The sequence below is a fragment of the Microcaecilia unicolor genome, chromosome 7 (genome assembly GCF_901765095.1).
Source record: "Microcaecilia unicolor chromosome 7, aMicUni1.1, whole genome shotgun sequence".
Taxonomy (NCBI): Eukaryota; Metazoa; Chordata; class Amphibia; order Gymnophiona; family Siphonopidae; genus Microcaecilia; species Microcaecilia unicolor.
In genome coordinates, this window is record NC_044037.1 from 159,443,408 (window position 1) to 159,470,495 (window position 27,088).

Here is a 27,088-nt window from a genome sequence, read left to right on the forward strand (position 1 = left end):
GGCAGGGCTATCCGTGGATATTCAGCGCCAGGCCATAGTCGGCAACTGTCACTAAATATCTGGTTTCAGTTCTGGCTGCAGCAACTTAACCGGCTAAGCGAATATTTAACATTAGCTGGTTAAGTTAATAACGTTTAAAGATAGGCCTGCTATTTAAGTGGCCTATCTTAAGTGCTCAACATAGCCGGTTTAGTGCTGAATATTCATGCTTAGCCTAAGTAATAGGTATACAAGCATGAATATGTATGATACTTGAACATATGATTATGCAATGTTATTATTTTTGAAATGCGGTAAAGTGACTTTAAAAAAATGCATAAGTAAATGTCCATGAAAGTAAAATGTCTTTGTCTCTGCATGTCAAAGGCTTGCAGTATCAATGACTTGTAGGTTCATGGAAGAAAAGTCACTTTGTAGTAAAACATAGTTGCAAATGAATAATGAACCACAGGGTTGGAGGCAGTGTTTGACACACCATATCAAGTGTCTTTAATGTGGTTGCGGTTGTTTATGGCGGTGGCACAGTCCATATAAAGGTGTGCAACACATGTATAAATGATGAAACAAACAATGCTGTAATCCTGGTTGAATGTGGCATACAACACACTACTCTGAGTGTATTAAGAAGTCCATGTCATGGACTCCTTTCCCCACCCTGGATCCTTTTTCACTAGGGCTTTGGGGGAAGGGGCAGTGCCCCCAACATCTATGGATAAAGAAGTGTATTTGCTACGTTAGTCCACTTTAAAAGTATTAAATAGAATTAAAACAACAAAAAAAACCAAGATGATACCTTTTTTATTGGACTAACTTAATTCATTTCTTGACTAGCTTTGAAGGCTTTGGCCTTTGAAAACTAATCACAAATGTATTAAACTACTTTTCATATTTTCTTTTCTCTTTTTGTTTTGTTTTATTTCTATTTATTACCTTTAAAGTACAGTAACAAAACAACCACACTAAATCTAAAGAAGACAACAGGTATAACCACCAGTTTGAGTTGATAATGAAAACACAGAAGTTGAGGACAGTTTTGGCCTCCTGGAATCCATAATCAATGAGAAGTTACTAAAGTCAGCATGTCAAAGGAGTGGAGGAGTGATCTAGTGGATAGAGCACCAGTCTTGACATCCATAGATGACTAGTTCAAATCCTGCTGCTGCACCTTGATTTCTTGGTCAAGTCACTTGGCCCTCCATTGCCTCAGGTACAAAATTAGATTGTGAGCCCTCCAGCAGCACAGAGATACCCAGCAGGCCCGTGCCAAGGGTCTGTGCCGCCCCCTGCAGACGAACAGTTGGCGCCCCCCCCCCGCAGATGAACAGTTGGCGCGCGCGCGCCCCCCCCCCCCGTGAAGATGATCACGGCGCGCCCTGGGGGCCTTTAAATCTTTTACTTGCAGTCGCAGCAGCGTCTGTGAAAGCGGAGCGCTGCCGACGTCTCCCTTCCCTTCGCGCTGTTGGTTCCCTCAGTGTCCCGCCTTCTGACGTCAGAAGAAGGCGGGACACTGAGGGAACCAACAGCGCGAAGGGAAGGGAGACGTCGGCAGCGCTCCGCTTTCACAGACGCTGCTGCGACTGCAAGTAAAAGATTTAAAGGCCTTGGCGGCGTGGGGCGAGGGTAAGCACCGCGGCGGCGCCCTCCAGAGGTGGGTGCCCTCCTGCAGTGCTTACCCCGCTTACCGCATCGGCACGGCCCTGATACCCAGTGTACCTGAATGTGAGTCACCTTGAGCTGCTATTGTCCTAGTCACTCTTCTGGCCAAATTCAAGCAGCAAATAGCTACAGGTAAAAGCATACTTCTCCTCCAATTCAACATATCGAGCGCATTCGACATGGTGAATCACAATGTACTACTAAGACTCCTCACCCACTTCGGGATTGATGGTAATACACTAAATTGGATCAAGGGCTTTATAACTTCAAGAACATACCAAGTTAAATCAAATACAAATATATCATCAGCATGGAAAGCAGTCTGCGGAGTACATCAAGGATCACCACTGTCACCAACACTCTTCAGTATATTGATGATCCCACTGGCAAAGTCCTTATCCAAGCAAAGCCTCAATCCGTTCATCTATGCAGACAATCAGGCTTATTTTTGAAAGAGATCGCCGGCGATCTCTCAAAAGCGGCGAAATCAATGTAATCGAAAGCTGTTTTTTTGACAGCATCGCCGCTTTCCCGTCACTGAGCAGGCGAAAGTTCAAGGGGCGTGTCGGCGGCGTAGCGAAGGCGGGACATGGGCAGGCATGGGTGTATCTACCAGATGGCCGGCTTTCGCGGATAATGCAAAAAAAGCGGCGTTAATCAGTATTTCGCCGGTTTTACTTGGTCCTTTTATTTTCACGACCAAGCCTCAAAAAGGTGCCCCAACTGACCAGATGACCACCGGAGGGAATGGGGGATGACCTCCCCGTACTCCCCCAGTGATCACCAACCCCCTCCCACACTAAAAAAATAAAAACCTTTTTTGCCAGCCTGTATGCCAGCCTCAAATGTCATACCCAGCTCCCTGACAGCAGTATGCAGGTCCCTGGAACAGTTTTTGTTGGCTGCAGTGGACTTCAGGCAGGCGGACCCAGGCCCATCCCCCCTACCTGTTACACTTGTGGTGGTAAGTGTTGAGCCCTCCAAACTCCCCCAAAAACCACTCTACCAACATGTAGCTGCCCCCCTTCACCCATAAGGGCTATGGTAATGATGTAGAGTTGTGGGGAGTAGGTTTTAGGGGGGATTTGGGGGGCTCAGCACCCAAGGGAAGGGAGCTATGCACCTGGGAGCTATTTGTATATATATATATATATATATATATATTGTAAAGTGGATCCTCTTTTCTCAGCGGTGGCCCCTCCGTCGGGCTTTTCTGTCCTGCTGGTCTTGGCCTCCTCGAGCGACAGGTCCGCGAAGCGATCCCACTTCTGACACCAATTGTAAAGTGTATCCTCTTTTCTCAGCGGTTGCAGCTCTCCACAACCTGAAGAACACCTTCCAGTACTGCTCCCTTCTTTCCTCAGAACAATGAAGCTTTTTATTGCCTAGAAAGGGGTTTCCCTCCTTCCCTCAGTTGTGGCACCAAAACACAAAACAAAGCACAGTTATCGTTCACCTTTCTCAAGCCGGTTAGTTTCCCAGTCCCGGCTTCCCCACAGCTGCGGCCTCTCCCTCCCTCCTGGGGAAGAGCTACAGCACATAATAAAAAAAAGAAAGAAAACAAATACACTGTTCAGTGCAGCGGGTTTTTCCAAAACCCAGTTCACTTTTAGTCAAGCTTTACAAAACACAGCTCAGTCCAGCTAGGCTTTCAAAACACAGTTCAGTTCTAGCCAAGCTTCAAAAACATAGCTCAGTCCAGCTAGGCTTTCAAAAAAACACAGTACAATTTTAGGCCCAAGCTTTCAAAACACAGCTCAATTTAGCCAGGCTTTCAAAACACAGTTCAGTTTAGCCAGGCTTTCAAAATACAGTTCAGTTCTAGCCAAGCTTGCAAAAACACAGCTCAATTTAGCCAGGCTTTCCAAAATACAGTTCAGGTCTAGCCAAGCTTTCAAAACACAGCTCAATTTAGCCAGGCTTTCCAAAAACACAGTTCAGTTCTAGCCAAGCTTGCAAAAACACAGCTCAGTTTAGTCAGGCTTTCAAAATACAGGTCAGTTCTAGCCAAGCTTCAAAAACATAGCTCAGTCCAGCTAGGCTTTCAAAAAAAAAAAAACACAGTTCCATTTTTAGGCCCAAGCTTTCAAAAACACAGCTCAGTTTAGCCAGGCTTTCCAAAAACACAGTAATGGCTTTGCGCGGGCTCAAAGCCTAGGGTCCCACCCTCTTGGTCAGTCATACTCCTACCTGACCTCCTCCCGCTTGACCCGGCTTGGCCCCGCTACTTCCTTGGCTTTCGCTGAGCCAGAGCTGAAAAGTCCATCGGCTCTTCCAGGGTGTTCTCCGGTTCAGTCAACTCCATAGGGCAAGGCTCACTCTCTGCCTCTCTCTCCTCAGGAGCCCAATCCATATTCTCCTCGCCCCGCCCTTCTCCCAGCTGCTCACCCTTTCTCTCATTAAAGCTCTTTGGTGGCTCTTCTTTCTCCACCCACCTGTTCCACCACCTCTTCCACCAGGTTGGAGAATCAGCCTTATTCCTTCCCCTGCGGCCCTCCTCTGGAGACTCCAGGGAATGCAGATAGTTTCTCTTATCCCCCGGTCTACTACTACTACTACTACTACTATTTAGCATTTCTATAGCGCTACAAGGCATACGCAGCGCTGCACAAACATAGAAGAAAGACAGTCCCTGCTCAAAGAGCTTACAATCTAATAGACAAAAAATAAATAAAGTAAGCAAATCAAATCAATTAATGTGAACGGGAAGGAAGAGAGGAGGGTAGGTGGAGGCGAGTGGTTACAAGTGGTTACGAGTCAAAAGCAATGTTAAAGAGGTGGGTTTTCAGTCTAGATTTAAAGGTGGCCAAGGATGGGGCAAGACGTAGGGGCTCAGGAAGTTTATTCCAGGCGTAGGGTGCAGCGAGACAGAAGGCGCGAAGTCTGGAGTTGGCAGTAGTGGAGAAGGGAACAGATAAGAAGGATTTATCCATGGAGCGGAGTGCACGGGAAGGGGTGTAGGGAAGGACGAGTGTGGAGAGATACTGGGGAGCAGCAGAGTGAATACATTTATAGGTTAGTAGAAGAAGTTTGAACAGGATGCAAAATCGGATAGGGAGCCAGTGAAGGGTCTTGAGGAGAGGGGTAGTATGAGTAAAGCGACCCTGGCGGAAGATGAGACGGGCAGCAGAGTTTTGAACCGACTGGAGAGGGGAGAGGTGACTAAGTGGGAGGCCAGCAAGAAGCAGATTGCAGTAGTCTAAACGAGAGGTGACAAGGGTGTGGATGAGGGTTTTGGTAGAGTGCTCGGAAAGAAAGGGGCGGATTTTACGGATGTTGTAAAGAAAGAAACGACAGGTCTTGGCGGTCTGCTGGATATGAGCAGAGAAGGAAAGAGAAGAGTCAAAGATGACCCCAAGGTTTCGAGCTGAGGAGACAGGGAGAATGAGAGAGCCATCAACAGAAATAGAAAACGGGGGGAGCGGGGAGGTGGGTTTGGGGGGGAAAATGAGAAGCTCGGTTTTGGTCATATTTAATTTCAGGTGGCGTTGAGACATCCAGGCAGCAATGTCAGACAAGCACGCTGAAACTTTGGTTTGGATGCAAGGTGAGATATCAGGGGTAGAAAGGTAGATTTGGGAGTCATCAGCATAGAGATGGTAGGAAAAGCCATGGGATGAGATTAATGAACCAAGGGAAGAAGTGTAGATAGAAAAGAGGAGGGGGACCAAGAACAGAACCCTGAGGTACGCCGACAGGCAGAGGGATAGAAGGAGAAGAGGATCCACCAGAGTGAACACTAAAGGTGCGGAGGGAGAGGTAGGAAGAGAACCAGGAAAGGACAGAGCCCTGGAATCCAAGTGAGGACAGGGTATCGAGAAGTATGTTGTGATCGACAGTGTCAAAAGCAGCGGAAAGATCAAGAAGAATGAGGATGGAATATTGACCTCTGGATTTAGCCAGTAATAGGTCATTGGAGACTTTAGTAAGCGCAGTTTCGGTTGAGTGGAGAGGGCGAAAACCAGATTGTAATGGGTCAAGAATAGCATGTGAGGAGAGAAAATCAAGGCAGCGGCGGTGAACAGCACGCTCAAGTAATTTGGAGAGAAAAGGAAGGAGGGAGATGGTCGGTAATTAGAGGAACAAGTAGGGTCAAGTGAAGGCTTCTTAAGGAGAGGTGTGACCACAGCATGTTTAAAGGCAGCAGGGACAGTCGCAGTGGAAAGTGAGAGGTTGAGAATGTGACAGATAAAAGGAATAAGAGTAGGAGAGATGGCATTAAGAAGGTGGGTGGGAATGGGATCAGAGGAACAGGTGGTACATTTTGAGGAAGAAAGGAGAAGTGTAGTTTCCTCAATAGTAACTTCAGGAAAGGAGGAAAGGGAATGAGGGGAAGGAGAGAGAGGGGAACGGACTAGTGGAGGGAGAGCTGGTGAGGTAGAGAAAGCAAGGTTTATCTTTTCAACCTTGTTGTGAAAGAATTCAGCAAGGGTCTGAGGAGATAATGAAGGGGGAGTTGGGGGAGGGGGCACCTTGAGGAGAGAGTTCAATGTGGTGAAGAGAAGTCGAGGATTAGAGCCAAGAGAGTTGGTCAGTTGGATATAATAATCCTGTTTGCACGTAAAAGAGCAGATTGGAAGGAGGTCAGCATGAACTTAAAGTGTAAGAAATCAGCAAGGGCCCGAGATTTCCGCCAGAGGCGTTCGGCGGAGCGGGTACAGGAACGTAGGTAGCGGATATTAGAATTCAGCCAAGGTTGGGGTTTTGTACGCCTTACAGGGCGGGTCATCAAAGGTGCAAGAGTGTCTAAGGCAGAGGATAGAGTATTGTTGTAAGAAGAAACAGCCTCGTTGACAGACGTGGATGGTGCCACAGTAGAGAGGAGGTTTGAAACATGGGAGGATAGAGATGAAGGGTCAATATCGTGACGATTCCTAGATAAATTAGATAGGATAGGACGGGACTGGGAGGGAGGAGATTTAAGTGTGAAAGTTATAAGATGGTGATCAGAGGAGGGATGATCAGAGGCAAGGAAACTAGAAGGTGAACAGTTGGAGGAGAAGATGAGATCAAGACAGTGACCATTTTGATGAGTGGGGGAGGTGGAGCATAGTTGGAGATTAAAGGACGACGTTAAAGCGAGTAACTTGGGGCATGCTGGGAGTTGTAGTTCTTTATTTCTAGTTTTTTCCTGGGGAATGCCTGCCTATAACGGGGGTATTCTGGCCTATCCCAGGGTTCCTTTGGGGCCTGTCCTACATACTCTTTACAATATATATATATATATATATATATATATATATATATATATATATATATATACAGTATATATATATATATATATATATATATATATATATATATATTGTGAGAATCAGAGAAGCCACAGAGCCCAGAATGCAGGGGGGAAGAGAGAAAAGCCAGAGTGGAAAAACTAAAGGGCTCAGAATGCATTGCGGGAGGGGCGGAGGCAGGAGCGTAGAGAACACAGATTTCAGACTGCTTGGAAGAATAGGAGAGAGGAGGACAAACGAGTACCTGAGCTGCAGGAGAGGAAAGGAGAGGGGGCTGATTGGGAGATGGAATCAGCTGAGGAGAGGGTGGAACACCTGAGGGAGGGGGTGGAGAATGGGGGGATGGAATGGGAGGAGTTGGAGCAGGTAGGAGGAGAAGGTGTGGAAGAGGAAATGGAGGTGGAAGAGGAAGTGGCTGGAGAAGAAAAGTGGCTTCTAGAGGAGCCCAAAAGTATCAGAAAAGAGTAATAGTCAGGAGAGATCCAGCGGGTGGTTGTCAAGAGGTAAAGTGTTGACAAGTGAGGGTGGTGGATCTTTAAAAGCCTGGCTAAGCTGTGCTGGGGAAAAAAGCCTAGCTAAGCTGAACGGTTTTGAGGCCTTGCTGAAGAGGGCGTTGTTGGGAAGCCTGGCTAGCTGAACTGTGTTTGAAGCCTAGCTAGCAGAACTGGGTTTAAAGCCTAGCTAAGTTGATCTGTTTGAGGCCTTGCTGAAGAGGGCGGAGTGGGAAAGTCTGGCTAGCCGAGCTGTGTTTGAAGCCTGGCTAGCAGAACTGTGTTTAAAGCCTGACTAGCTGAACTTTGTGGGAAGGCTGGGCTAGCCGAACTGTGTTTGAAGCCGGGCTAGCAGAACTGTGTTTAAAGTCTGACTAGCTGAACTTTGTTTAAAAGACTGGCAAGCTGAACTGTGTTGCACCGCCTTGCTAGCGGAACTGTGTGGCAGTGAGAGCGAACTGCACGGACGAGTGTGGAGTCGGAAGCGGACAGCACGGATAAGTGAGAGAGACAATTACGCGGCCGGGAGGAGCGGCTGACAATATATATATATATATATATATATATATATATATGTATGTATATATATATATATATATATATATATATATTTTTTTTTTTTAGAAGTGCCCCCTAGGGTGCCGGTTGGTCTCCTGGCATGTCAGGGGGGCCAGTGCACTACAAATGCTGGCTCCTCCCACAAGCAAATGCCTTGGATTTAGCTGGGGTTGAGATGGCTGCTTTTTGTTTCCATTATCACTGAAAAACAAAACCGGCCATCTCAAACTCGGCGAACTCTGGCATTTGGCCGGGCCAAACCGTATTATCGAAAAAAAGATGGCCGGCCATCTTTTTCGATAATATGGTTTGGCCAGCTGTTTGCGGCGCCGCCAAAATAGATCGCCAGCAATCTATTTTGCCGGCGCCGTTCGATTATTCCCCTCAATGTTACAATATACATCCCCTTCAATAATGACTTGTCAGAAATAACCAATGAAATCAAAGCAGGTCTGGATACTATGGGCTAACTCATTCCAATTGAAACTGAACACTGAAAAAACACATTGTCTCATCCTCTCATCTGAACACAAGAACAAACCTACAACAATAACCACTCCAGAACACACCCTCCCTATCTCAGACAGCCTCATAAGATTGGGTGTTACAATCAACCGCAACCTCACCCTTGAGAGCCACATAAACTTAGTAACAAAGAAAATGTTCTACTCAGTGTGAAAACTTAAACTCGTAAAACCTTACTTCCCGAGGGAAATATTTTGAAACCTAATACAATCAATGGTTCTAAGCCATGCAGTTTATTACAATGGAATCTACATGGGATGCAAAGAACAACTCACAAAAAAACTCCAGACCGCCCAAAACACAGCGGCCAGGCTGATTTTTGGTAAAACACGCTTCGAAAGTGCCAAACCTCACCGAGAAAAGCTACACTGGCTTCCAATCAAAGAATGAATCACCTTCAAGATCTGCACCCTTGTCCACAAAATTATCTACGGTATAGTCCCAGGATACATGACAGACCTCATAGACCTACCAACCAGAAATAGAACTAGTTCATCTCGCACGTATCTAAACCTTCACTACCCAACGTGCAAAGGACTCAAATACAAAACAACCTATGCTGTGAAAACAATCCATGACCACCTAAACTTTAGAAAATCACTAAAAAACCAACCTCCTCAAAACGGCCTACGCTACAGATCCAACGTAAATCCCCACATCCGGCCACATAACTAAATCAAAGATCGTACTGGACATTATACAACCTCCCTCCTTTCGACCCTAATGGAACTTGGAATATATCTACCTCATTCGAACACAACATAACCTTGTATCTGTTCTCTACCGGATTGGCAACCGCCTTACGGTACTGTGTAAGCCACTTTGAGCCTACAAATAGGTGGGAAAATGTGGGGTACAAATGCAACAAATAAATAAAACCGCTAATATACATGCTTGTAAGTTAATTGAAGTAATCTACATTAAATAAACATGGCCACAAACAAAAGCAATAACAGGAATGTACCACATCTTTCATAAAGCAATACAGGTGCAATAAAATAGCAACAATGCATAAGTATTGCAAGCAAAGCTATTATCAATGCAATGTAAGTGTAGAAAAAAACATATTTATTATTAAAAAAAACCTACAGAATTTATTTGCACTAGAGTAACAGTGAAGTTAATTTTAATATAGTAACTTAACCTAATACAGTGGTTCCCAAACCTGGTCCTGGAGGCACCTCAGCTAGTCAGGTTTTCAGGATACTCACAATAAATATTCATGAGACAGATTTGCATGTAGTACCTCCACTGCATGCAAATCTCTCATGAATATTCTTTGTGGGTATCCTGAAGACCGTCTGGCTGGGGTGCTTCCAGAACCAGGTTGTGGAACCACTGACCTAATATATTTATAACAATGCAAATAAAATGAAAACAATACATGTAATACATGTAATAGTAATACAGTTATGGATTAAAAACTGGTTGAAGGATAGGAAGCAGAGAGTGAGGTTAAATAGGCAGTATTCACAATGGAGAAGGGTAGTTAGTGGGGTTCCTCAGGGGTCTGTGCTAGGACCGCTGCTTTTTAATATATTTATAAATGATTTAGAGATGGGAGTAACTAGTGAGGTAATTTAATTTGCTGATGACACAAAGTTATTCAAAGTCGTTAACTCGCGACAGGATTATGAAAAATTACAGAAGGACCTTACGAGACTGGGAGACTGGGTGGCTAAATGGCAGATGACGTTTAATGTGAGCAAGTGCAAGGTGATGCATGTGGGAAAAAAGAACCCGAATTATGCAAGGTTCCACGTTAGGAGTTACGGACCAAGAAAGGGATCTGGGTGTCATCGTCGATAATACACTGAAACCTTCTGCTCAGTGTGCTGCTGTGGCTAGGAAAGTGAATAGAATGTTGGGTATTATTAGGAAAGGTATGGAAAACAGGTGTGAGGATGTTATAATGTCATTGTATTGCTCCATGGTGCAACCGCACCTTGAATATTGTGTTCAATTCTGGTCGCCGCATCTCAAGAAAGATATAGTAGAATTGGAAAAGGTGCAGCGAAGGGCGACTAAAATAATAGCGGGGATGGGACGACTTCCCTATGAAGAAAGACTAAAGAGGCTTGGGCTTTTCAGCTTCGAGAAGAGACGGCTGAGGGGAGACATGATAGAGGTATAGAAAATAATGAGTGGAGTGAAACAGGTGGATGTGAAGCGTCTGTTCATATGTTCCAAAAATACTAGGACTAGGGGGCATGCGATGAAACTACAGTGTAGTAAATTTAAAACAAATCTGAGAAAAGTTTTCTTCACCCAACGCATAATTAAACTCTGGAATTCGTTGCCGGAGAACGTGGTGAAGGCGGTTAGCTTAGCAGAGTTTAAAAAGGGGTTAGACGGTTTCCTAAAGAACAAGTCCATAAACCACTACTAAATGGACTTGGGAAAAATCCACAATTCCAGGAATAATATGTATAGAATGTTTGTACGTTTGGGAAGCTTGCCAGGTGCCCTTGGCCTGGATTGGCCGCTGTCGTGGACAGGATGCTAGGCTTGATGGACCCTTGGTCTTTTCCCAGTGTGGCATTACTTATGTACTTATAAGATATAGATAAAACTGCACTATACTAGGCCTATATGAACTGTATGTAAAACCATAAAAATGGGAAAAAACCTTACTTATCTCTTAGCAAAAATTGACATCAGATCAAATAACAATTATACATTAGTCAAGCATAGAACCCAATATGAATGTACCACTAAAAATATATAACATTGTGTCAGTTTACTGACAATCAGTATGAAATTATGTAAGTATTGATATAAATACTGAAACAAGAGTTGGTATCAACAAACATATAAAATGAGATATGGAAACACTCATTCTGAAGACAAGCAGGCTGCTTGTTCTCACTGATGGGTCGGCGTCCACGGCGGCCCAGGAACGGCAATTTTCCATAGCAAAATAAACAAAACCTTTGCCAGAGCCGTTTGACGGACTTTGACATGTGAATGCTGATTATCCCTTTTGATCTACCATTAAGAAAATATAGTGGAGATCAATGAGAGAAATTAGTTGCTCAAGGAAGGATCATGGACTTAGGAATATGAATTTATGATCACCATAAGGAAGATTGGAGAGGTTATCTCTTTGCTACAGTTGGAGAATCTTGAAGATTTTGAAGTCTTGAGGATTTAACCTTCAGGACAATACCGTCTGAGTATCAGTTTTTAGTTCATTGATTGGAAAGCTTGAAACTTAAAAGACTGATATAACAACCTACAAGCCAAGTGATTATTGGAGGATTCCTATTTGTAATTCTGTGAATTCCGGGTGTCATGTACCTACCTTGAACATTGATTATGTGTATGAGTGAAAGTGAAGTATGAGTCGGAATGAATGTGGTATGTGAATAGAGATACAGGAAGAATAGAGCTAAAGGTATATTGAAATATATATTCATTGTGGATATTCTGAAAATCCTTTGCCTCAAGGACTGGGTTGAGAACCGCTGGCCTAGAGAAATATTACGTGCAGAGATTTGCATCTTGTTTATTTTGTGAATACCTTGTCTCTTCAAAAAATAAAAAAAGAAAGAAAAAGTACATACCAGTATTTTTGAAAATGCAAAACTATGTATGCTGAGGCATTCCTCAACTGCTCTATATTCCTAGGAACACTTAACCTGGGTAAATTTACGCCTGAGACAGCATTCAAAAATTTCCATTTACCTGCTTAAATGGTTTTGAAGATTGCCCTCTCAAGTACTTACCCCTGATTCAGCCGGCAACAGGCAGTACTGTTAATGACTGCGGCTAGTGTTGAATCCGGATCTTCAGTGCTAGACCATTATCCAATTGCTGGCATTGAATATTCGTTTTTTTAAAGCCAACTAGTGCATGCCTAGTTAACTCGATATTCAGAACTAACTGGCCATTCATTAGCGCTATTTATGTGTTAACATTGGACATTTGCTCCTGATTATTGGGAGCTAACTGGACTCGATCCCCGAAATGCACCCTGGTACCTCCCCGATATAGCCGGCTTGTACTTCGGTGCTAACTGGTCATTTTCAGCGAAGATAACTAGTTAAGTGCTGCTGAGTAGGAAATATACAAATCCCATTTTTCGTTCATATACAAGGTGTAAAATCTCACTTTGTAGCATTATTTTTCTGATGAATAAATATATTAATTTCAATACAGTGTTAATAGCACTTTCTCTAAATTCTAAGAACTACTATTCCACGTGGAGGGGCATAATCGAAAGAGGCGCCCAAGTTTTCCTGAGGACGTTCTCATAGGACTCCCAGCGAAGGGGCAGGGAAACCCGTATTATCGAAACAAGATGGGCGTCCATCTTTCGTTTCAATAATACGGTCGGGGACGCCCAAATCGCAAAATTTAGGTCGACCTTAGAGATAGTCGTCCCCGATTTTCGGCCATAATAGAAACCGAGGATGCCCATCTCAGAAACGACCAAATCCAAGCCATTTGGTCATGGGAGGAGCTAGCATTCGTAGTGCACTGGTCCCCCTGACATGCCAGGACACCAACCGGGCACCCTAGGGGGCACTGCAGTGGACTTCACAAATTGCTCTCAGGTGCATAGCTCCCTTACCTTGTGTGCTGAGCCCCCCAAAACCCACTCCCCACAACTGTACACCACTACCATATCCCTAAGGGGTGAAGGGGGCACCTACATGTGGGCACAGTGGGTTTCTGGTGAGTTTTGAAGGGCTCACATTTACCAAGTGTAACAGGTGGGGGGGATGGGCCTGGGTCCGCCTGCCTGAAGTGCACTGCACCCACTAAAAATGCTCCAGGGACCTGCATACTGCTGTCATGGAGCTGGGCATGACATCTGAGGCTGGCATAGAGGCTGGCAAAAAATATTTAAAAAGTTTTTTTTTAGGGTGGGAGGGGGTTGGTGACCACTGGGGGAGTAAGGGGAGGTCATCCCCAATTTCCTCCGGTGGTCATCTGGTCAGTTCAGGCACCTTTTTGAGGCTTGGTCGTAAAACAAAATGGACCAAGTCACCCATGTACTCGTCAGGGACACCCTTCTTTTTTCCATTATCGGTCGAGGACGCCCATGTGTTAGGCACGCCCCAGTCCCGCTGTCACTACGCTTACAACACGCCCCCATGAACTTTGGTCATGCCTGTAACGGAAAGCAGTTGAGGATGCCTGAAATCGGCTTTCGATTATGCCGATTTGGGCGACCCTGGGAGAAGGACGCCCATCTTCCAATTTGTGTCGAAAGATGGGCGCCCTTCTCTTTCGAAAATAAGCCTGTTAGTGTTAGTTTTTTTTACATTGTCCAAAAAAAATTATATCATTCTATCTAAATAAATAGGATGGAGCAGAGGAATAGCCTAACGCAGTGGTTCCCAAACCTGTCCTGTGGCTCCCTAGCCAGTCAGGTTTTCAGGATATTCACAATGAATAATCTGAGATTTGCATGCAGTGGAGGCAGTGCATGCAAATCTCTCTCATAAATAGTTTTACTTCCAGAGAAGCTTTATAAAATTACCCCAGGATCCCCCTAATGTACCTAAGGTGTACATGCACATCTTTATGATCATATACTCTTGTTATTCTTTAACTAATTATTTCATCTTTCTCTCTCAGTGCATCAGAATCTACAAGTTACCACCTGATTCCAATATTGGCCAATGGAGAACTGTTTGGCATGGAGACTGAGATTAGCATTAATCTACTGGATAAGAGCCATAATATGGAAGCCCTCCAGGCTCTTATGATGGAGGCACAAGACTTGGCATTCCCTCTGTTACGAAATGTCTCAGTGCATAGTGTTTCAGATGAGGCCTTTCTCATGGCAGATATCATCATTGTGCTTGATGATTTTGTTCCACATGAGGGTGAGACCCATGGAGATTGCACCCAAAAAGTAGCTAAACAGTGCAAGCAGTATGGTGATCTGATTGAGCGAAATGCCAATAAGGAAGTAAAAATTATTGTGGCAGGACACACATTTGTGAATCTGAAGACATTGATGATCTTGAAACATGCACCATCCTTGAGACAGCACAATATTATTGCTGTGGCAGCAGAACTTGAATGGAAAGCCAAAGCTCAGGTGGCAAAGAAATTGAGTATGTCTGCAACAGGTGAGTTAGTATGGAGATGTATAGTACTTTCTCTGAGGACAAGCAGGCATAATATTCTCACATATGGGTGATGTCATCCACGGAACCCAGTGCAGACACTGCCAAGTGCACTGCCACTTTAAATCTGTGAGGCATTGCCCCCATCACACATGCACAGGTGCCTTCCCACCCAACACTTGAGCATGAGATCTGCAGTCTGTCATTTTCTGCAGAGCAGAGAGGTTGTTTTTTAAAATCTCTCCTCAATGTGTCATACTTTTGCCTTTTTGGTGGCATCCCTTTTTTGGGATATTTTTTCTTCATATCCTTCTTTTTTTCTAAATTAATTTGTTTATTCATTTTTAAAAAATTATTTTTCAATGTTCAGCCTTTGGGGCCTCTGAGCCCTTCTTTTATCTGGGAAATATCAACCATTTTCGGGTACACGACTACTCGATCTCCCTGGGCCATAGATCCTTTTGACCTTCTGTTGGCCATTTTTCCCTCCATGTCAACAAAGGTGCCGAGTGGCTTTAAGAAGTGTACGCAATGCAACAGGACTACTTCAGGCACAGACTCTCTTATCTGATGTGTTCAGTGCTTAGGTTCAGAGCACCGGGACATGTACTGTATCCTCTGCCTGCAGATGCAAGCAAGGTCCCTTAAAGCCTGCCGACTCCAGTGTGAAAACTTTTTGGTTCTACATAGACATCCACATCGGGCATGGCAAGGGATTTGGCACAGACGCAAAACCTTCATTGGCATCAACATCGGGTGCATTGATCCAACATGAAGATGGTCCAACGTCGGACTCAGTACCGCAGTCACGTAAGAACTCTACATCCTCTTCATCTGTGTTGTGTGCATCGAGTGACCTGTAGTTTTAAAAACCTATGAAGTATTGTCATTGTTCTCCCTCCAGGCACTCTGCCAACATCTCCCCTGCATCAACATCCTTGATGCATGGGAAGCGTCCATGCTGCAGTGACTGCTCTCCTTCTCGCGAAATTATTTCTCAACAAGAGCCTTCAAGTTCTTCGAGATCTCCTACCCCTGCACTGGCTATAACTCAGGCTGTGTCCACACCGCTTTCTCAGCCAGTACCAACGCCTACTCTACAGGAAAAAATCTGGGCTATGCTCAAGGAGGAGCTTTCAGTGCTACTGCATTCGTAGTCTATATAAGCTTACAGGGTGCTTGTGCCAGCCTCAGCCAGGAGAGACAGTCACGAGAGAGGTCCTGCACAACCATTGGGGGCAGCACGAACCTGACCAATGCATGCGTCAATATTGGCAGAGGAACTTTCTCCAACTTTGGAGACTCATCTGCCTCGCTAAAGAGCTGATGCTCTAGTTGATACTCTCTTCCACATACTTCCCCTGAGCAGTACTTTGCAGACTCAGACTCTCCTGGGAGACAGATCAGGCCCCATAGGACATTTCAGCTGAGGAGTCCTATGGCATCTGAAGAGACGGCTAGACGAATTTCATATTTAATATAAAAAGTAGTTTATGAACTGAATCATATTCAGGAAGCATTTCTTGATAAGCAATATACAAGTCAGAATGAATGATTAAAACAAAGCAATGTACAGCAAAGAAATCAGGATGCTATATACAGACAAAGAAAAATTCAAAATGCTAACTTATTTCTTTGTTCCACTCTCCTTATAATCTTCTCCTGATATCACGTGCTTGCAGGCTGTACCATACCATAAATCCTACAGCAGAACATATGCTGCATCTGGTTCCCATTATCCCACAGACTTTCTGGAGCCTGCCTTTGGCTGATGTGGGCCTCATGTCTCAGGAGATTTAGTGTTGAAACAGCTTGCTCTGCATGTTCTTTGAAGCTTTCCACTTCTATTCTTTTATGCTTTTATTCAACATTTTTATGCTTTTATTCAACATCCTCCCTTTTGAGGACTGATTGTTTCAGGCCTCAAACATCTGTTTCAGCTCCAGTCTGTTTCCTTACCTCCCTTCTAAATCTCCTCCCCCCTTGTTATTTATGATATGCTGTGCCTGCAAGCTCTGCCTTCTCATCATCTTTATACATCTTTCAATATTTCTGCTGACATATTAACGTTCTATTCATTCCTGATTTCAGTTACCATTATCATTTTAAAAGCATCCTGGCACATCTTTGCAAACATGCTAATACATGTTGCATTAAACAGATTCAATTGTACTAGGGTACAAAATTTATATTTCTTGAGGTATATAATTTATAGGACAGTGAGCTTCGTCACAGGGGAATACACTGTCATTCATTCTTACTTTTCATTAGCTGATGTGGCATTAAAAATTACACAAATTAAAAGCATAACATTAATTGAATCAGTGGTTACAACATTCTGCGTGTAAGTGCACTTTATCGGGGGAATGTGTTCAGTTGTCATACTATTAATCAGACACCAACATGATGTCTGTGGGTACTTGTCCATAAGCAAGGCTTGCTTATAAATAGTCTCATTTGTCCAATGAAGGTTTTCATCATCTCTTACACAGGTATTATTGGGATCACAGTCATGGTGCCCACTCAATTTTATCATTGTAGTCCCATACATCATAGCTGGCAAGGACAAGGATGTGGGCACATATGATACAATCAGTCAAATTCAACATCTTGGCCGCTGCAACAAGTCTATTATCATATGTGTTCATTGTCCATTAACAAACCACAACAAAACAACAACAACATCCCAATACCATCATGTTTATTCTTTGTCCACTTCAATATTATTAGTTCGTCGAATATCTGATAAATGTATCCAAGAAGTATGACCTTCCAGACGGGCAGCGGTCTGAGTAAGGGCTGTGCACAGGATCCTTCCATGTTTTATGTGTAAAGTTCTTTCGTAGTACTAAATCACCTACTTTAAAAGCACAAACATCATTAGTAGTCCCTGCCTGTGATGCTACATTTGTTCGGATCATATCACTTGTCAGGTTCAACATCGGTTGTAGCTTTTGCCAGTACTGAGTTGTATTATCAGTACTTGCTGTCTGCATCGGGAAGAAATGACGTCCTGTCTGAATTTGGAATGGGGTCAATTTAGTACGCCCATTGGGTTGGGCCCGTATTGTCATTAATGCTAATGGCAATACATCAAGCCATGTATATAATTTTCCCACCATTTCTTTATTGAGAGATTTTAATAAGACTCTCAATTTTGTTTTTAAAATACCATTGTAGCGCTCCACCAAACCATTGGAGGTGGGGCGATACACTGATACTTTCCTGTGTGTTAAACCCATAATCGTTTCCATTTCTTTCAAAACACTGTTATTAAAATGCGTCCCGTTATCAGAAATTATTCTAGACGGACACCCATGGCTTGGCATAATATGAGTTATCAGGCATTGTACCACCTCATGTGCTGTCTCCCTTTTACATGGAAATGCTTCTATCCACCTTGAGAAAGCATCCACCCAAACTAACAAATATCTTTTTCCCTGCACTGGAACAATCATATCAGTAAAATCAATATACCATTCTTTTGCTGGGCCTTCTGGTATTGGAAGTGTCCCAGGTGATATTTTAGGACCTCGTTTAGGTATGTTAATATTGCATACCATGCAATTCTGCACAACCTGTTGAATCAAGTTATCAATTTTTAAAGTCCAAAATCTTTGCTCAAATTGTTGTTTCATAGTATCTTTGTTCCAATGCATGGTTGCATGCCATCCAGTCAATACCTTAATCACCTGACTCATTGGCATGCAAGGCAATCCTTCTTCTGTATTAAACCATTCACTTCCCAACTTCATACATCCCTTCTTCAACCATTTTTCACTTTCCTGTCCCTCTGGCTGCCACATTTCAATCTTATCTACATTCGTAAGTGGCCCTTCCTGTGTCTGTCTAGTATTATACAAAATCTTTTCACTTTGCTTAACCACCTCCGTTGCTGCTGCATCAGCCATTGCATTACCTAGTGCTTCAAAGGTTGGCCTTTCAGTGTGGGCCGGGGTCCACACAACTGCAGTTTTTCTACCTTCACGTTCCCTTTTTGCCAAAATTTCAAACAGCAATTTCCAATATGTGTAATGTTGTAGATTTTTACCTGCACTGGTTATCATCCCCCTACGCTGCCATTTTAATATATGATACTGTAGTGAACTTGCAACGTAACCACTATCAGTATATATAGTGACATTTTGAGTCATATCAGTGTGTTGTAAGGCCGTAATAACGGCTAAAAGTTCAGCATGCTGTGCAGTCTGGTCAGGAGGGGTTTTATATTGTACTTGCATTATCTTTCTTAGATTCTCATCTACCTGCACGCAGGCAAAGCCTGCAACAGTCCTTTCACAAGCTCCATCTGTAAACCATATTAACCCATCAGATAAGGGTTCAAAAGTAAGACAGTGAAATGTAGGGATTTCTATAGTATCGATCTCACCCTCTAGATCGACAGGAAAAAGCAGATCTATCTTATTTCTCTGTTCTTTAGTTAATGGTATTATTCTTATATCTTGTCCTAAAAGTACTGCTTGATATTTTCCAAATCTAGTGGCTGTCAATGCCGTCTGGCTAGGGCTCAACAGCGTTTTAATCGTGTGGTTGGTATGTATTACAATAGGAACAAAAGGCATTTGTGCTCTCCATTTGCCTACTGCAGCCACTATAGCTGTCAGTAACTTTGGTATTTCTTTCATTCCCTTTTCCACATGATTAAAAGAGCCTGACAAAAAAGCTACTGGTGTATTTACTTCATTATTTTGATTAATCATAGCTGCCCAACTATTTCCCATGTCTTTTACCCATAGATGCACAGGTGATTGGATATCTATTACTGCTAAGGGTCCTGGGGATAACAAATCCCTCACAATCTTAGCCAGCACTATTTTATCCTGCTCTTCCAACACAATTAGTGTATTCTTTGGTGTGGCTGCGGGCAGTTTCAAATGTTTATAAAGTCTCATTACTTTTTGTGTATAATTTGGTATCCATTGTCTGCAGTAATTTAACATTCCCAAAACAGCACGTAACTGGGTAACTGTTTGCGGTACCGGAGTCTCATTTAAAATAGATATAACTTCCGGTATAATGACCTTATGTTCTGCTGAAACATTTTGTCCTAAAAAGGTGACAGTAGACTGAGCTATAACACATTTTTCCCTGTTACATTTATATCCTAACTCTCCTAATAACAAAAATAATTTTCTAGTCCATTCTAGACATTCTGTTTCAGTCTCAGCAGACAGTAGAATATCATCTACATAAGTACATAAGTACATAAGTAGTGCCATACTGGGAAAGACCAAAGGTCCATCTAGCCCAGCATCCTGTCACCGACAGTGGCCAATCCAGGTCAAGGGCACCTGGCACGCTCCCCAAACGTAAAAACATTCCAGACAGGTTATACCTAAAAATGCGGAATTTTTCCAAGTCCATTTAATAGCGGTCTATGGACTTGTCCTTTAGGAATCTATCTAACCCCTTTTTAAACTCCGTCAAGCTAACCGCCCGTACCACGTTCTCCGGCAACGAATTCCAGAGTCTAATTACACGTTGGGTGAAGAAAAGTTTTCTCCGATTCGTTTTAAATTTACCACACTGTAGCTTCAACTCATGTCCTCTAGTCCTAGTATTTTTGGATAGCGTGAACAGTCGCTTCACATCCACCCGATCCATTCCACTCATTATTTTATACACTTCTATCATATCTCCCCTCAGCTGTCTCTTCTCCAAGCTGAAAAGCCCTAGCCTTCTCAGCCTCTCTTCATAGGAAAGTCGTCCCATCCCCACTATCATTTTCATCGCCCTTCGCTGTACCTTTTCCAATTCTACTATATCTTTTTTGAGATACGGAGACCAGTACTGAACACAATACTCCAGGTGCGGCAAGTGACTCCTGAAATCCTTTAAATCCATCATTAGTTGTTTTGAGAATACCGATGGACTATCAGTAAAGCCTTGAGGCATCCTAGTCCACCTGTATGCCTCATTCTGTACTATAAATGACGTCAATCCCTAGACTCTGGATGAAGAGGTATTGAAAAGAATGCATTAGACAAGTCAATAACAGTGTTATATGCATATATATTCTGGGTATGCAAAAGAGTAGCAGGATTTGCACAAATCGGAAATTGATTTCTTGTAATCTCATTTAGCTCTCTTAAATCATGTACTATCCTTACATTGTTTTCCCCTTTCGGAACCGGAAACAATGGGGTATTGTACGGGGATACTGAAGGTTCAATAATACCACATTTCAATAATTTACCAATGTGTTCCAGGGTTTTGGATACTAATTTAGGTCGTTTGGGGTAAGGGTCTTGCTTCGGCCCCTTTGCCCCTTCTATTAATTCTATCTTATGGGGTTTTGCATTTACAGCTAGTCCTTATGGTGAATCACTTGTACTCCAAATATGTTGTGGTAATTCTTCCATAACCTTTACTTTATTTTCATTATTCAACTGTTGGACCATAGTGAGCAAACTTGGTATTTCTTTATTTCCAAAATCTAAACACAATCCTAATTGAGACAACAAGTCTCTACCACACAAATTTACTGGGCAATCAGGTGCCACTAAGAAGGGTACCACAGCCTCCCTTGAACCGTGCGGTTGGCATTCCAAGCGCACCAGAGTCGGTTCTGTTAGCCTTTTTCTTTGTTCTATCCCCGTAAATCCCACTGTTGTTCTATACTGATTTGAAAGCTTAACTCCCTGCGGTTTTGCACATAACACAGAGGTACTCGCCCCTGTATCTATCAAAAATCTCACAGGAGTTCCATATTTTCCAATTGTCAATGTAATAAAGGGCTCCCTTGTGTCTAACCTGAAAATCATTCCCTCCTCCTGACACTGGTCTGCTTCCAGTCAATAGCATTGGTCTGGAATATTCTGCCAAGTTGGAAAGGCATTTACAGTACCCTGTCTCTGTACTGCAGCCCCTGGTCCCTGTGAGTGCGTCGCCGGCTGCTGTATTGCAGTCTGCGGGGCACTCGCAGGTATCCCTACTACTTGTGGCATTAATCCTTGCTGCGTTTGCATTTGTACTTGGGGCATTCCTGCATTCTGATAACATTCTGAAGCATAGTGACCAAATTGCTGACAAATCATATTGTTCAGATGTTATTAAAGATTTTAAATCACCTCTTTCACCTATTAGCCCTACACACAGAACTAGCTAGGACTGTGACTAATTCAAGCCAGATGATCTCTTAACACTGCAGGAATCTCACTTAAAAAAGAGTCAAACAAAGTTAAATTGCAAAGACATTCCACATAGAGAACTAGAAACAGAATAACACATATTTTAAAATAAACAGAGATCAGAATTCCCTATAAGACAAAGAACTTATTTAAATCTAATCTAAAACAATCTTTTAAAAGGAACAAAGAAAATTTCAGTTCTTCCTGACCTTTCTATCCTGCAGCCTAAGCCAGACACCCGAGAAATCAAAAACAGATGACATTCCTCAACCTTCAGGCTGAACCAAAGGCTGATTTTCCTGTTCTCGCTGTATTTTTTCTACATCTGCATGAAAAAGATCTGCTGCTACAGAAAATAAATTCCAAATTGTAAGATGTTGTTCTAAACTTTTCTTCTGCTTATTTTTATTTTCTTGTAAGTATCTCAGGAGAGATAATAATTTTGGACGATCAAACGATCCATACTGAGACCAGCTCAAAACAGAATCTTTTGAATCATATTTGATCCATTTCTCATGTGTTTTTTCAATCTGTTTTTTTTCTAATGGAAATAATTCTATGACATGCTGCAAAGGGGTGCATTGTTTTTGACTATCTAAATCTAAATACATAGCATATACAGGGGGCTTTTCTTTCTTATCTGCTCCTTTCCCTTTCATTTTATTCTGACTATTACAATTTCTCCTATAGAGCCACAACCTACAAAAATATACTAATGCACTTAAACAAAGAAAATATACAAAAAAGAAAACTACAAAGCTAAACAAATATACCAGTAATAAGGCCACAGTGTAAGCTTACTCACGCGTCTTCTTATTTCTCTTTTTAGCAAGCCCAGGAGTCGTCACCTGTATGTCCACGTCAGTAGGTTGATCACGTCCACTTACGTGGTGCACAGAAATCAGGTTTAAACAACGCTTGCTTTGCTTTCAATCCTGTAAAAAACTTCATTAACAACAAACACTTAATTTGTCCTTCGTCTCGCCTTCTCTTTTCCGTGTGCGGCATAAATCTACTCCTGGCTGGCTCGCCACTTGAAGAGACGGCTAGACGAATTTCATATTTAATATAAAAAGTAGTTTATGAACTGAATACCAATCATATTCAGGAAGCATTTCTTGATAAGCAATATACAAGTCAGAATGAATGATTAAAACAAAGCAATGTACAGCAAAGAAATCAGGATGCTATATACAGACAAAGAAAAATTCAAAATGCTAACTTATTTCTTTGTTCCACTCTCCTTATAATCTTCTCCTGATATCACGTGCTTGCAGGCTGTACCATACCATAAATCCTACAGCAGAACATATGCTGCATCTGGTTCCCATTATCCCACAGACTTTCTGGAGCCTGCCTTTGGCTGATGTGGGCCTCATGTCTCAGGAGATTTAGTGTTGAAACAGCTTGCTCTGCATGTTCTTTGAAGCTTTCCACTTCTATTCTTTTATGCTTTTATTCAACATTTTTATGCTTTTATTCAACACATCCCATCTGAACCTTCTCTGCCACCTGAAAGTATATCCTTTCCTGACTTTGTCCTTGAGATGGCTCAAGCCATACCTTTCAAATTAGAGACAGAGGAAGAACCTCGGTCAGAACTCTTTGAGGTTCTAGATTATAACTCTTCTCCTAGAGAAGGAATCACTGTTCCACTTCATACAAATATGAAAAATACTCTGATCGAAAACTGGGAGACTCCACTGACAGTTCCATTTGCCCCCCAAAAAATTGATACAATGTGTAGGATACAGAAATGCAGTGGGTTTGAGAAAACTCAGCTACCTCATCATTCCCTAGTTGTGGAATCTGCTTTAAAGTGCACCCACAGTACAAGATCATGCTTCTGCTCCTCCAGGCAGAGAAGCTGGAACATTGGACTCTTTTGGCAGAAAAACTTTTCAGCTTCAATGCTAACCAATTGCATATTAGATTATTAACTTGAATCCACAATTTTCTTACAATCTCTAATCCAGACTACTGTATTTTCGTGTATATAACCTGCGGGTTATACATGATATTACATCCTTAACAGGGAAGGTGCGGAGTATACACAGGTGCAGGTTATACATGTACTTACATTCATAGATAATGAATTGTGAGATGTGACTTCAATAATAAATTGTATATCTTTTTATTTAACCAATAGCAAAAGATAAGTATTTACAAGTCATTTTCAACCATTTTCAGAAATCAAAAAGTCAAATCACAGAGTAAATTCTTGGGCATCATCTTCCTCTTCATCACCAGAAGTAAAGCCTTCAAAGTCAGTTCGGCAAAATGTTCTGCAGCGAATGCTTTAGATTTGTCATCTTCCATTTCATATTCTTTGTCATCACTGGAGCAGTGGTGTATCCAGACAACCAATTTTGGGTGGGCCTGAGCACAAAGTGGGTGGGCACAAAATTTTCTCTCTCCCCCTCTCCCCCAGCACTTCCCCAACTCAAAATATAAATACTTTAGCTGATGAGGATCCCCAATGTCTGTCAGCTGGGGTCCTCCACTAGAGATGGCCAGAACTCCTCTCCGCCAAGCCCAGCAGGCAGCAGCAATTCCTCGAGCCACTGATGCCAGCACCCCATACATGCTTAGTTGTCAGTGGCTCCAGGATGCTGCCCCCATCTGCCAAGCTCGGTGGAAGGCAGCTTCGGAAGAGATCCCCAGCTGGTAGAGCTTGGGGATCCCCACTAGCTATAGCAAGGGTCAGGGCTGCTGTTAACCATGCTGGTGACCAGGGCAGAAAATAAAGAAGCCCCTCCACAATTCCCTCTCCTCTCTAATCTCTTCATCTGCCGTTACAGTCACACTGACAGACCCTCACAAATTACAGAACAAGGGATCATAAATTAAAAATAAAAATATGTAGACAAAATTGAACTGGGAACCTCAGCATGCACTGCAACACTGGAGAAAAAAAACCAAAAACAAAAGCGCATTTCCTTTCTACTTAACACGATAAAAGACATCCACCATGCACATTTCCCAAAGTTAACATATTCCATTTAAAACATTCAAAATAAAGTGATTTTTCTACCTTTATTGTCTGGACATTTTATTTTTCCATCATGTTGGTTCCAATTTCTCTTTCCCGCTTTCCTGTCTTCTGCTAATTCTTCAAGCGGCTGTCCATTTGTCTTTTTTCTCCTGTCATTTCATTTCCTCACTGCACCTGCCTCTAAAATATTGATCTTTCTTTTCTTTCTTTCTTTTCTGCATCTGTACACTCAAATTTCATCCTCTTTCTAAATCTTTTCCTTCAGATATCTATCACATTTCCATTTCCTTTCACCCACTAGCTCTCCCATTCCCCATCTCTCTCCTTCCCAGCCTATCATTCCTTTCCATCTTCAATCTACGCACCATTACCATATTTCTACCTCTGTAATCACTGTTCTCTCATTTATTTCCTTGCCATCTCCACTCCCTGGGCCTCTCCCCCATGCTTTCCACCATTCCCAGTGTCTCCCTCCCTCCACCCTTCCAGCCCAGCATCTGTTCCCTCTTTCTCATAGCCTGATATCTCCCTATCCCTTTTACCACCAGCATTTTCCTGTCCCATCTCTCTCCCCTCTCCTCCTCCATTGTTCAGCATTTTGCCCTTTCTCTTCCCTACCATCCATTGTCCATCTTCTCTCCCTGGATTCATCTTCCCTCTTTCTCCCCTCCCCCGCTTGTGCATCTCTCCTTTCCTCTCCTCCACCTTCATGTCTAACTTTTCTCCCTCTCCCTGCCTTGAGCCCCTGGTCTAACATCTCACAACCCCCCCCCCCCCCCCCCGCCCCGCCACACAGCATCTCTCCATATTTCCTTCCCCTCACCTCAATGCCATGTTCAACATTTCCCCTCTCTTCTCTCCCTCCTTTTCTTCCACTTCCATGTCCAACACTTTTTTTTTTCTCTCTGGTCCTTTACTACTACTATTACTACTTAACTCCTATGCAGCCTTTCCCTCCCTCTCTCCATCCCATCCCACCCCTATCCAACAATTCTCCCTCTCTTTCCCCTTGCAGCATCTCTCCATCCCTCCCCCCACATTGAACAATTATTCCTCCACCCCATCTAGCACTATCCTGTCTCACTTCCTACCCTCATCCCAAGTGCTCCTGTCTCTCCCTCTCTCCTTGATCCCTCAAGAAAACCTGCCAGCATGCTGTAGGTTTATTTCTCTCCCTCCTCCCACCCGCTGACATGCTGCACATTTTTCCCCTCCCCTCCCCCCCAGCCAACCACTGCAGTTTTTGCTCTCTCCCACCTCCCAGCCACCCGTGACCCGCCAGCGCGCTGCAGGCCTTCTTTCCCCTCACTCCCCTTCCACCTCCATCCATCGGCGATCTAACTCTGCAGCAGTGCAGCAGAGCCGAGCCGCTACGTGCCTCCTTCCTTCCGGCTGGCTTCACATTCTCCGACCCATCCGAAGTTGAACTCTCTGAAGAGGAGGCGGGGCCAGCGCCGTGGCAGAAGAAGCATATTTTGTAGCAGCGTGCAGTTAACACACAGCTGCCCGACGACGCGGATGACGGGAGGGAGCAGGGAGGGAACAAAACCTGCGTGCCGGCAGGTGGCTGGGAGGAGGGAAAGCGGAAGTGACGGTAAGCAGCAGCAAGGGAAATGTCGTTTGGGCTTGAGGTGCACCGTTGCTGGGCGGGCCTGAGCCCAAAGTGGGTGGGCCCAGGCCCACCCGTGGCTACGCCCCTGCACTGGAGTCTGAATATGAACAACTTGAAAATTGAAGGTGGACAAAGCCATAGGACCAGATGGGATCCATCCCAGGATATTGAGGGAGATTATAGAGAGAGATTCTGGTGAGTCCTCTTAAAGATTTGATTAATAAATCTTTGGAGACGGGAGAGGTTCCGTGGGATTGGAGAAGAGCAGATGTGGTCCCTCTTCACAAAAGTAGCAGCAGAGAAAAAGTGGGAAACTACAGGCTGGTAAGCTTCACTTCAGTTATTGGAAAAGTAATGGAAGTGTAGCTTTCGCGTTCATGAAATGTTTATTTCATTCCAAACCTCTTATCAGACTACCCCCTTTGGTTTGGGATCTCAGTATAATTCTCACAATTCTCATGAAACTTCCTTTTGAACCACATCATTCCTGTTCTCTAAAATTCCTCACATATAAGGTAGTGTTCTTAATAGCTCTTTTGTCAGAAAAGTAAGCGAACTTCAAGCTCTAGTGGCAGATCCTGTATATTGTGGGTATTATTACTACTATTACTTATCATTTCTATAGTGCTAGTTATGAACTATGAAATATGAACCACGATTAAGACCTGTAAAAACAGGCCTTGAGTGTCTCTCTTAGTTGACCTTTTCACTGAATCTAAGCTCATGGTCTACTAGCACCTAAGTAAACACTATAAACTTAAGTTGTCCACCCTAGAGCAG

General features: G+C 43.3%; 1 protein-coding gene across 1 annotated transcript in view; it reads left to right on the forward strand.

The window, feature by feature from the left end:
• MDH1B (malate dehydrogenase 1B) overlaps positions 1-27,088 on the forward strand; it is a 222,476-nt gene that overhangs the window by 35,041 nt on the left and 160,347 nt on the right. Inside the window, exon 5 of the mRNA XM_030209739.1 lies at positions 14,054-14,553. Coding sequence (XP_030065599.1) covers positions 14,054-14,553 — 500 coding nt within the window. The remainder of the gene's footprint in view (positions 1-14,053; positions 14,554-27,088) is intronic.